General features: G+C 40.8%; 1 protein-coding gene across 4 annotated transcripts in view; it reads right to left on the bottom strand.

The window, feature by feature from the left end:
* Positions 1–7,553: 7,553 nt before the first annotated feature.
* ptprfb (protein tyrosine phosphatase receptor type Fb) overlaps positions 7,554–13,164 on the bottom strand; it is a 197,956-nt gene continuing 192,345 nt past the window's right edge. For all 4 annotated transcript variants that reach the window (XM_084057480.1, XM_084057481.1, XM_084057479.1 and 1 more), the window contains 3 exons: positions 12,767–12,921; positions 10,944–11,079; positions 7,554–9,868 (listed from right to left, as the gene is read on the bottom strand). In XM_084057480.1, coding sequence (XP_083913606.1) covers positions 9,800–9,868; positions 10,944–11,079; positions 12,767–12,921 — 360 coding nt within the window. In that variant the 3' untranslated portion in view covers positions 7,554–9,799. The remainder of the gene's footprint in view (positions 9,869–10,943; positions 11,080–12,766; positions 12,922–13,164) is intronic.

Raw genomic sequence — 13,164 nt, 5'->3', positions numbered from 1 at the left:
CTTGTCTTGCCCCCCCACACTCACAACTGTTGCTCCACCTCCTCCATAGTTGCGCTGGTGGGCCGAGTCGGATTACTTCTGACATGATAATCTCCCTGGCTGTAGCTCCCAAAGCACCGTAAAGGATGCTTTGGCCTGAGCAAAGGCTTACATTTACCTTCTGCTCCAAGGGAGGCTGCCATCTTAGGCATACGCTGGTAGGAAAATCAATTGGGTGCATCAGAGGGTATACAGTAAAAAAAAAAAAAGATAAAAAGAAAAGAAGATTGTGCCAAAACAGGTGCTGTCCTTTCTTACTGGTTGAGTGAATTCACTGTAGCTCATAAAATTGGTGCTAAAACAACACAGACTCTAGTTAAATTGATTTATCGTAGTGGAGGTATTCCATGATGATTCAATCTAGAGTTGGCTGGGGATGAAACTGGGGCTGATGTTGTTTGAGAGTCTCACATTCACATCTCCTCCAGCACAAACTACTATTTTAGCCTCTGAGCCTAGAGCAGAAAATGAGGAGCAGATGGTCATGATTTTGGGAGGTATCAGGCGCTTCAAACTGCAAACCAAATAAATACCCCATCCGTGGATGAAACATGTCAGGTGTTTGGGGTCATGTAAAAACAACTTCAGAGAGCAGAGGAGCAGAGTTAGTTGCCAGGAAGATGCGCAAACCTTCCAAGACATAATGTAGGGCATAATAGGTGCTGTTTGGAAATCAATTTACAGATAAACTGTGGAACCACAAATGGATTACTCTGAATGCGATTCAAGGCTGAAACATCTCAGCATCGGTCTCAGTATTAAAGTAATATAAAGCGAATGTTGCAGCTGGAGGCTAGATTATGTTAGGAAGTTTCTCATTTTCATGCCATGAGTCATTCTTAGATCCTCGTGTCAGAATTATGCAGGATGTTTTGATTCTGTATCAACAACTGTGGTTGGAACTGGTTGGTGTTTTATTCATCGAAGACAGCAACTTAAACATTCCTCACAGATATTCATTTATGAAAAGAATCAAAGTCAGCACTACTTGGAGTGAAGCCAAATCAGGTAATACTTCTCTACATACAAAGGTTAGAAGGCTCTAACCTGGGAGATGTCACACATCAAGAGAACCTACCTGTTCTTTTCAAGCTTAGAATTCTGAGAATGTTCTGGTGCCAGCCAACAGGTGCAACTTCACACAGACCCTGAAACACACAAGCTTGAGCTCTGACATCTAGCTTGTTTAACATAAACTGACCATTACGGGATAGGTGATACTATGTATATAAATAATGACTTCCATTTAGAAATGGAATATATTTTCTTTTCTAGGCCTGAAAGGTAAATATCAGCACAAAAACATTCCTGACTCTGAATCATGAATGCCTGTATTTTACACATTGTTTGCAGATGTGTAAGGCATGTCTGTTTTTACAGATTGGCCTCCATTACAACAAAACCAAAACATCTGTTAATTGCAAATTCCTGCAATAGAGTTGAAACCTTCAAGGTTTCACGTAATAATTGCGATTACATCAGAGATAAAGCCATTCTGACATACAGTGTTTCATATAGCCGCTTATAGCCAACTGGAATTCCAAGGAAGAAAGAAAAAAGTTTCCAGATTGAAACGTACAGAATCACGTCCATGTAGCGTTAAATCTTTTCCGCTAGGGCGTGATGAGTGAGGGAACACATTTTGTTTAGGTTTGGGCTGGATTTTTAAGGAAGCCCTCAATCAGTAACACTATAAACACAACATTCCACTTGAGGTGTCATTAGAAAAGCTGGAAATAAGGTCCAAATGTGGCCACTATGCACATGTTGCACAAGATGTGGTTTGATGATTGGACAAGTAACCTTCAGCCAAATGTCATCTCACTGACTGGAAAAACTACTTTTAAAGGGCCAAACTCTAAACAGGCTTTTCAAATGATGCAGGGGGAGATTTGGCACCCTTTGGAGCTTAACGTAAAAGAAAAAGCTGCTTTCTGGGAACGACGAAAACAAGAGGAATCCATCTCGAACCAAGTACAAATATACATTGCAATTTGCATCTGTGACCGAGCCTGATTGGGGTCAGTCCTATGGTATTTTCAACGAAGGGGGAAAAAAACTAAAACTCAACCAATTCATTTGCTACAAAAATGTTTATAAAATCTTAAAAAGAAAAAAATAAGAAATGTGTTAAATAGTATTTCAGCATCACATTAACACTTAATTTGACATAATAATGTTTACCAAACCTACAAAGAAGAGAACATTGTATTTACCATGTACCAGGCCTTGGGCTCCCTGATCAGACTGTTAGAAGAAACATCATAAACACACAGCCAAATACTGCCCCCCTCTGTTAACCATGAACTCCTACATCTACTTTATCACTAAATCACTCAAATTGTTGCTCCACAGATAGGAATGGGACACATTTGGAACTTTTCATGAAAAACGAAATGAGCTTTTGTGCATTTTGGGTATAATGCAAGTAGCAGTAGTGGTATCTCATCTGTCTACATACCTGTGTGGTTGTGATCCAGAAGGGAATATTTTGTTGAATCCTGGAGGGAAATGCAACTATTGCTGCTGATGATGTTGGCTTGATCCCTCTTCCACGCACATCCTCCTTCAGCATCAGCGCAGCGTGGTTGTTATTGCTGCTGCAATGTTGAGGAACCAAAACTAAATATTTGAATTAACAATATATGTAACAATAAAATCTTGAATCTTGAATGTTGACATGGAGGCAGTGGTACCCAGGCTATGTCCTTGTGTTGCTGGACCCAAGGGCTTCCGGCACTCGCCTCAGTGCAGTCTCTCGTGCATCGGTTCAGGAAGTGTTCTAGAGCTCAGAGAGGTACGTAGCCCCTGGCTAACCAGAGGGTGTGGGTTGGGTTTACAGGATTTCTTTTTGGTGCCGGACCCTGTGTGGAGACCTGTTGGACTGGGGTGGAGTCAGCCTTATTCGCTATGACCAAATCCTCAGAAGATTTAATAGAACCCAACTGTCCAAACACATGTTTGGACGGCCCGCTCAGGAGGGAATAAGGCTGGGCGATATGACTTCAAATAAAATCACGATTATTTCAAACTTTTGCCTCGATTACGATTATTGAACGATTATCAAGATAAGAAAATAGTGAAACTAGCAGATCTACAAGCAAGCAAAAAAATTATATATACAGTACATATTTGTAATGCTTCTCAATGATTCGATTAACCTATGTGAGCAAGATCAATCGCCCAGTCCTAGGAGGGATCTCATCACATTCCTCTAGTGGTTCTACCTATATGTAATGGCTGAGTTCCAGGTCATCCCAGAGGTCAGACACACACTGCCTTTCCCTTAGATTTGTGCCTTTCTGGATTCAGGGTGCATGGGGCCTACGACGAGCTGCCCCAGACAGGCAAACTCTACCATGGTACCACATCTCACTGTGTTGTTTGACATGATGCCGATTGCCGAAGGTCATTGGATATGTGCACAACTGCTCTTTCTCCAAGTCTTCAGAGTGTTCCAGCCCTCGGACTGCCATTCGTCTCCTGTCTGAACCCCAAACAGGTTCCATGTGAGGTAGGACCTTGGCGGTGAGGGCACACAGAAAATCACGGTTAAAAACTGACCTTTATAGCAAAGGACTTTTTAACCTGTTTCATGTTCATCATCAAAATGTATCAAGAATAAATACTGTATTTTGAAAAATACATTTTGATGAGCGTTGGATCAGTGCTTCACAAACCTCTACTCTATCTCTTCCTAATCTCCCCTCCCTCTAGCGAGCGGAGATAAGGAGCACCTCCAGCCACAGACTCATCGTCCTCCAGCACAAGCTACATAACAAACATAGGCTGCACTACCAATATATAGTACCAACATACAGCTACATACAGTATGTTCTGTTTGTTTCTTGGATTAGAAAACCTTCAAAAACCCTGAGCAAGACTACTGTCGAAACATTGGTTGTTTAATCAGTGGCCAAGAGCTGTGCAACCTCCTCCTTTTAAAACAGTTTTGTATATACCGTGGTCAGCACCTCCTTAATAAAGAGATTTGGTGTAGAATGAAAGAAGGAGGGGGACACAGGTCAACAAAATTGGGGTTAAATGTTTAATGACATGCCTGTTTAGGATAACTGTCGTAAATGTCTCACTGTTGATAGATTGTACTGTATATTGATTATATTAATTGTTGATAGCATATTAGGCCATCCATATACCCACTGTGTAGTCCACTATCAATAATCAAGTCAATCCAAGAGTTTAGGTAGATTTCAGAAATAATAACTTGGACAAATTTAAGTATCCCCCCCCCACACACACACACACAAATCTTTAGGTCTGCTTTTACTATTAATCTGTGTCTCTCTACACCTACTCTCATGGCTGTAGGCTACCCATCGATCCTGTGTTTCATGCTCATGTCATGCCGCTATAGCCTATTATGACAACTTTCCCCATAGGTATCAAGAGACCTTTATGGCAGCATATATTGTCAAGAAATAATTCAGTTGATTTTTAAACACAGGTGTTACCGACAATGATAATTCTCTGTTTTGTCATACAGGGTCAGGCAGTTGACTCACTGGAAAGGCTCTGTTATGCACTAATGGAACTGAGCCTTAATTAGTGTAATTATCAACACCTGTGTTTACTCTACGTGAAAGATAGGCTAAAGAGCAGGGCTAATACCTCTAATAAGTATCCATCTCCCAGCAGCTCTAACCAACCATGGCTGTAACCTATTAAAAAAACCTTGTCAGCCGAATGCCTGTACAACTATTCTAAATCTAAACAGGAATAGCAGACAAGACAGTTGGACAACAGTGTTCCAAATGTGATGCATTTTTTTTTGAAGGAAATGTCATTGCTGCTCTTTAATTTGGTCAGGTGTTGCAAAGTACCTACAGGGAGGAGTCATTTAGCATAACAATACGCTCAAATCTCATACAGAGCGTTAAACTGGTCAATTCTGTGTTAATTTTCAAATCTCCTTACCCATTCTGGCTACTCATGGTGTCTCCCTTTGATGCTGATGCAGGAAACTTAGGTGGCAAGCCTGCCTGCCTTGGGCTGATTGGGGCCTGCTGTGGGAAATCTGACAGCCAGGAAGCACATTCTGTGGGAGAGAAGCAGGCCAGACGGATTTTCTCAATGTGAGAGAAAACGCACTGGACAGCGGCCACTGGGCTTATAAGACATTTTTTGAAATATGTTGAATCACCAAGGATGTTTGAAAGATGCTGAAAAATACAATAAAATCACATTGTATAATAATACATTGTATGGCACACTGAAGGATTTGCACTGCTGGCTCCATTAAAACCCACTCAGGACACTACATCCCAATATTATTATTGTAACAATACTACATGATGACAGCCATGACAGCCCACCGCTCACTATAAGTACACAATCAAATTGAAGTCAAAAGGAGAGTTGATATCGCTGGTTCATTAAAGGGGGATAAAACCCTAGGCTCTTTTTTATTAGTGTTAGCAAAATACAGCAACACCTCAGAAGAATGTGGGAAGATTGGGGACCATACACACATATTCTGGGATTGTCCAAAACTACATAGATTTTGAAGGAATATTCAAGGGGAGATTAAACAATTATAGGAGTTGACATTCCTTTTGGGCCAACGTTCTTTATACTTGGTGAGAGATTCCAGAGGGAATATAGTAACCAAGAACCAGATGTACCAGCGTGGGGTGTTGCTGTTGATCGGCCAAACAATTATTACTGTGTCTTGGAGAAACCACTGACTATCTAGTAATGGAGGGAGAGACTAAAAAACATATATCTGATGGAAAGCATTATACAGCTAGACTACATTTAACAACAGATGGAGATGCAACCCCTCCTTAATATCATTGGGTAGAGGTTGATCAAACAGCCCAACTACTTGTCCTCCCTATGCTATTAGCCAGAGTTTCCTGAAGGTCATGTTAAGAAACATAATTATGGATGATTGGTACTGTTAGAAAAATCATTGTTAGTTTCCTGTGTCTGTGATGCCTCTGTAATTTTCTCTAATGTCTGATGCTCTGTTAAATATGAGATGTACTTTTGATTACTATTGGAATATAGCGCTATTTAACACATTTTAACAAAAAGTATCATTTACGGCACCTTTAAAGCAGTACACTGTTGAAAGGGATTATGCACATTCTCTTTTATCTTTCTCCATGCATGCATACTAAATTATTGACTGTATTTGTAGATTCTCCTCAGCATGTACAGTAATATGTTGACAGCTGACTACAGACAAATAAAAATATGGGTGTGTAATTTCACTGTTCAGTGAGCCATATCAGTCTGTAGTTGAAGATTACTAATCATACAGTAGCTACATGCAATGTACAGAACAATACATGAAATAAAATGTGTAATCACATGCTAATCAATGCAAATTATTTCCTCATTCCGTGACTTTAAAGGTAACTTTGAGACTAGGAATTGTGCAATAATTTATTTCTGCTTTCCCACAAATTGCAGATCTGCATGTGAACCAGGATTATTATAGTTAACTAAAACTAATTAAATACAAAATCAATTGAATCGTAAAAAAAACATTTGAGTTAAAAACAAGGCTATACAAAAAAACGATAACAGAAACGGTATTGTGTGTTTACCTCCACATATTATCGCTATCACCCATAATGCACATAACTCTGTCTGAACCCATCTGTTGACAGGCTTGAGTACAACTACAACAACAGCCTCTTGCCATCTTCTCTTGGCAGTAAGCCGTTTAAAAGAATTGCTAAGTTTGGTGAAGTAGGTGCTGTGTGACAGCAGCTGGCCGCGGTTTAGCGGTCTGGTGGTTGTTTTGTGTGTGTGTGTGTGTGTGTGTGTGTGGGCTGGCTATGTGTGAGATGAAATGATGAGGAGGTCATTGAGGGGTATCTGCTATGCTGGTACTGCACGGTTCCTGGAGAAAAACAACGAGGAACTTTTCTGTGTGCACTGTGCACAGGCTCGCACACTCACAACACACACATACAGTGCAATACTGGCAGTGGCAAACAATGTTGGACTGTAAGAAAGTACTTTCAAATGCATTCACATGCACGAGCATGTGGATGTGTACCCACACTACACATACCATACGGGAACAACGGAAACTGGGCCTCTTTGAAACACGCACGCGCACACACACACAAAGCTGGGCTGGATCCTAGAATCTTCTCAACCATCAAACTACTTGGTTTGGGTTATTAGGACCAAAATAAATAAACAGCCATTGATATTCAAAGAGAGGATACTGAACAATGATTACAGGATGTACCTTCATGCAGGACAATTAGTTTTTGGTGTAACGTTTCCATCAACCGGAAACAAAGTGAAACAGCTGATTAGTTTTCTTGCAACAAGAAATTGTATTCAACAATGCAGAGAGGAAACTTTGTGAACAGTGGCATCGCAATTTGGTTAATCCAGCCAAAAATCAAATAAGACGAACAAAAGTAGAACATTCCTTAATCCATTATGTATCTACAATCCATAAGACACAGCGAGATGTGTATATTATACACAACCTGCAAAGAAAAAGCAAATGCGACAAACAAGGATTCGTACAAAAACCCAATTATTCAACTTTATTAACATCGATGAGTTTTTTTTTTCCTTTTCAGCAACATCTTTTAAATTCCAGTTCGTTATCAACAAATAGAAAACAGACTGTGTATACAACAGGTCGAACCCCTACAGCACTAAGCATTCACAAGGTAAAAATGAACGATTTCTGTCTCTATCGCCAGCGCATTTCAACAAGTCCCCTCCCCGCCCTCGCAGGCCTCGGATCAGACGCTCCTCCCAACTACGCCGCATGGATGAAGCCTGATTTATACGTAGTTGCACGCTGGTGCCGCACGCCGAAAATAGCAGATCTGCAAGCTTGTAGATCTGCTATTTTCGGCGAGCGACACAACGTGCAGAGAAGAACAACTCAGGCTTAAAAGCTGTGCTTGAGGGGGTGTGACAGCCAGAGTTGAGGAGTCACGTCGTCCATTTTTGTTGGGGGTGGGGGTCGGGGGTGGGTGGCGTGTGGGGTGTGGGGGTTGGGTGAAGGGGTAGGAATTGTGCTGTTTTTCCTCAGACGGACAAACGGGCTGTCAAAAGGTTACTATGATAGTACAGTAGATACAACAGTGGATTTGTTTTTTTATTTTTATTCCATTAATACTCACGCAAGGACAGCAGGCTCTCTGCGGTTTCTCTATGGACTGGTACTGTCAGCAGAGCAAATCCTTTTTTTTTTCTTCTTCTTCTTGTTTTTGAACAATATACTTTTCCGAAGCTGTGTATATATCTATGTATAATTGTACATATATATAATCAATCATAATTATATATATATATTTATATATATATATTTATTTATATTTCTATTTCTGTATAAAATAATAGCAGGTTTGAGTCCAAAGGGCTGAGTCTCTCTCCCTCTGCTTAGGAATGGTTGATTCTGTACAGGTGGGTGCCAGTGTTATTTGGCTGCTCCCCCCTCGGCCCATGTGAGCCACCCCTGCTCCTTCGGTCTGAATGGTTCCACGGTGGGCAGGCTGACCAGGATTTTGGGCAGCGAGGAGGTAGGCGGGGCTTGAAGGGCAACTTAGATTGGGGAGGATGTTCATTTTCAATTCCCCTTCGGGGGGTACAAAAGTCTGTTTTTTTTGTTGTTGTTTTTCTCAGGTAAGTTCTCCGGTATGGAGTATGAAGGCCTCAATGCCATAGGCTTCTGTTGGGCGAAAACAATAAAACAAAAAACACCCGAAATACAAATAAAGATCATGTGCTTTCCAGTTCTGTACACACCGCTGATTTAGTGTGGTGTTAGCTTGATTCACTTTCAACTAGCTACTGTGTTTACATACAGTACAACATCTAGCAGATGTATGCTCTGAAATGATTTTGTACTCTTTTTTTCAATAGATTTTAGATTTTTTTTAGAAACAACAATGAGTGAAAAGGCGTATCAAAGTGACCCCCCCCCCCCTCCAGCTCCATCTCAACTGAATAAGACCATAAAACAATAAAAACAATGTGAGGAACAGCACAGAATGATAAACAATAGTGAATACATAAGGAAAACTGAGAACAGCAGCTGAGAGAACAGTGGTTCTCCTGAATTAGTATCTAGGAACGTGATAAAAATACATGTCCCTTGTGCTAAAGTAACCTAGAAAAATGACAAAAAGAAAAGAAAAATATAAAGACGTACCAATTATGAAACAATGCAAGGCCCGACAGGGCCGTTTTAAGACAAAATAAAATGTCCGATGTTAAAATGATTATTAAAAATAACAAAAATAAAAATAAAAAATAATAATAATTAAATGACGCGCTAGATAATAATAAACATTTGTCATAATGATAATAGTGACGATAAAAAAAGGAAAAGAGAATCATCTCTTAGTGCTACCAGTAGCCTCTGACAATCAGGGGTGGATTGTGGGAGTTTGGGGCGGGTCGGGTCGACAGAACAGGAAAGCAAACCGCCAAAGTCTTAGCTGTCGCTTCCGTACAAGGGTTGTCTTTTCTCTTTCGATTATTGTTTTGTTTTGATTCGTTCTTCTCTGTAAAAGCAAAAAGAAAAATCGTCATGTGTTGTTTACATCCGCGTGGATCTCTGCGATTGGTTGGTTTTTGGACCCGTTGCCCGGGTCCGTGAGCGCGTTCCCTCTCCTCCCCTTCCTCCTGATAGCGGTGAGGGGGGCGGGGGCGGTCAAGGTGGGGTGGATGGCGGCTGAGATGGGACACTTGGCACACACTCCTGAGAGGTTTTCGGCGGGTGGGGGAGGCTGCTCGGTGGGAGTGGTTACGTTGCATAGTGGTCAAAGCTGCCCAGGTACTCCAGCGCTGCCCTGTAGCACAGCTGGTACTGGTCCTGTGGAGAGACGGAGAGAGTGTTGGTTAAAGGGGATGTGAGGTGTGTTGTGACCTGAGACCAACATGTGTTGATCTGAAACATCTTCAAATAGTCAATCATCTATTAGGCCTGTCACAATCAATCACAACATTATTTTTGCATAATCGTCATGATCGTTACCATGATCGTCTATTTCCACTTTTTCCAATTTTTTAAAACATTTTGAAAGTATAAAGTTATTAAATATGTCAGTCATTTATTTGTATATTTAAGTTATTTATCATATCTGCCCTATGCAACTTTTGTTTACAAAGCCTAAAAGCCAAACAGGAATGTAATCATTATTTATGTTCTAATGTTCAATACCAAAAACACAATTACTGTAAATCATTAATCGCAATTATTTGTGTGACAATTAATCGTCAAGTAAAATGTCATGACTGTGACAGCCCTAATCATCAATCATCTCGACTTCCCACTGCTGATTGCCCTGTGGGCTGACCCCATCTGTAGCTCTGACCATGTGAGATACACAAACACATCCTAGTATTGCTGAGAATTCTTCTTGCTAATACTAGATTGACCCGGGTAGGTAACCATAGAGACGGCACTAAGGCAGAGATGATTTTCACACCAGCGGGGCTGTGAAGAGCAGTGTTTCTCAAACAGTGGGTCAAGACCCATCTTTGGGTCACAGACCCAATTTTATGGGTTGCGACTAAATATCCGTTTATTTTTCGTTTTGTGCATTTAGATTTTTTATTACTATTATTTTAAGAGATTTTCAAAAATACCACCCCCCTCAATTGTTCGTTCAATTTTTTTTAAAGAAAAGCAAAATTCCATAAATGAGGGTTATTAAGGTTCTTTTTTTAAGAAGTAGTAAAAATAGCAAATATACAAGCTCACAACGTGTCGCGTTGCGAGCTTGTTCACCCCTGGGACCCAAACTACTATTTTCAGTAGTTTGGGTCCCAGGGGTCTTTTGTGTCTCAAGCTAAACATTTGGGAACCCCTGGTGTAGCGTGTGTGTGTTCACTGGGTTGAAGCTGTGATTCAGCGGAGGAGGTAACAGTAAGTTAGAGTCTCTAACCTCTGTCTGCACCATGGCGGGCCGCTGGGTGCGGAGCGTCTTCACCGTCTGGAAGAGGTCCACCACGCCCTCGTATCTCATCCTCTCCAGCACGATGCTGAGAGTGATGAACACACCGGTCCTGCCTACCCCGGCACTGAGAGAGAGACACACACACACACACACGCACACGCACACACGCACACACGCACACACACACACACACACACACACACACACACACACACACACACACACACACACACAGGAGCGGCTGTTAATTTTTGTTTTAGTCATGTGTTATATGGATAGCTAAATGAATAATGATAATACTTAGAATAATACCACAATGGAAATAAGTCGCTGACTTTATTTGTTTTTGTACTTGACATTACTGTGAGAAGCATGTAACGTGTTTTTCTTTTAACCATAACGTTAAAAGAAAATCAAATTCAATTCAATTCAATTCAATTCAATTCAATTCAATTCAATTCAATTCAATTCAATTCAATTCAATTCATACACTTTATCTAAGAAGGTTAGGGTTCTTTACAATGTTGAGAACATACTAGATAAAAGAAACAAAGAGTGGGAGTTTCATTGCCAAATAGTGGGGATTAGAGTTTGAAAAATAAACTGACGTCTGCTTTCACAGACGGATCGATGGTATGAATGGATAGCACCTGTTATGAGTCTACTCAAGCCGTCAGCTTGTGAAATAGTCATGGCTGGAGGAGCTGAATTGTTTGTTTGAAATATTGACAGGTGCATTTGAGGTAGAAACCATGAAGTATAAATCAGGAGTTATGCGTCGTGCTGAGGTTAATCCCACCAACCTGGCTGAGGACGAGCTGTGCCCTGAGCTAGTGTCTACTGAGTACTGTCCTACCATCTGCATATCAAGTACTGTCCTATGATCTGTCTATTATTGAGTACTTTCCTATCATCTGTATATCACTACTGCTACTACTACCACCACTACCACTACTACTACTACTAATAATAATAATAATGATAATAGACCTAGAATACATGTATCCACACATAACCGAGAGCATGCAGTAAGACTTTCATGTTAATCACCATCTAACTCAACCAATTAGGAGCTGCTTTTAACCTTAGATGTGTTGCCTCCTAGAGCACATGCTCATCAGCTGCCAATTTTAAAAGTAATTCATGGATTATTATGTTTTAATAGTGCAAGTAGGCCCATTGTTAAAAATAAATGAGAGGCTGATTAGGCTTATCACTGTTAATAGCAGTGTTAACAGTGATTATTCCTGCAGTTCTGTCACAATTAAAACACTCATCTATTACAGAATATTATTAACTTGGCGGTGAAGACACAAACAGGATTTTAGTGTGTGATGTGCTAAGAGGGTGGGTGGTAAGTGGGGTGTCTGGAAGCTCTGTGTGATGGCATATACACTAAGTACAAGTACCAGTAATTGACGCCTGTCGCCTGAATACAATGTATTCTATTGTTTACATTAAGTAGCCGGCTCCTCCCCCTGAGTACACTCCGCCAGGATTTTTGCAGAGTGAACATGGGCATTTTCTTTTACGTTTTGACACATTTCACCTATAATGACATGCCCAAAACAGGGATGACAAAAATGGGATTCTACTCATGATTTTATAGCAAATCAGTGCTGATTGGAACACAATGTATTGTAATACTTTATAAGGGTGCACATCATTTTGTGTACATCAATCAGGGTGAACTGTAAAGATTTACAAACACAATAAAACTTTTTTCCAAGCTAGCGCATATCCTGATTGAGATGTACTGTACATACACTGTGAACAACCAATGAGCTTCTTGATCAGTCCAATCTTCTTACCTGCAGTGTACAGTGATTGGTCCATCCTGTCCAAACTGTTCCTTGGTTTTGTGCACTTGGCCAATGAAATCAATGAAGCCTTCACCAGTTTTTGGCACTCCTTGTTCTGGCCAGTCAGTGAACTGGAATTGGCGGATCGTTCTGGACTGGCCATCCTGATGACAAGGAAAACGGAGCATGTTTAATACAGTATAAAGACTATGGAAAAAGACCCTCTGACACATGGGAGAATGATGATGCATCTTGACAGCTGCTGAGTAGTCAATAGTGTAGGCCACTGGTTCTCAATGTGAGGTCCAGGGACCCCCAGGGTCCTTCAAAAGATTGCAGGGGTTCCCCAAATGATTGATAGTTTAGGAACCAAATGGACCCTTATGGGTCTGTATACTGAATGTTGA

The sequence above is a fragment of the Gymnoscopelus microlampas genome, assembly GCF_963454915.1.
Source record: "Gymnoscopelus microlampas genome assembly, chromosome: 5".
In the NCBI taxonomy this organism is placed as follows: Eukaryota; Metazoa; Chordata; class Actinopteri; order Myctophiformes; family Myctophidae; genus Gymnoscopelus; species Gymnoscopelus microlampas.
This window is presented reverse-complemented; position numbering and strand designations above follow the sequence as displayed.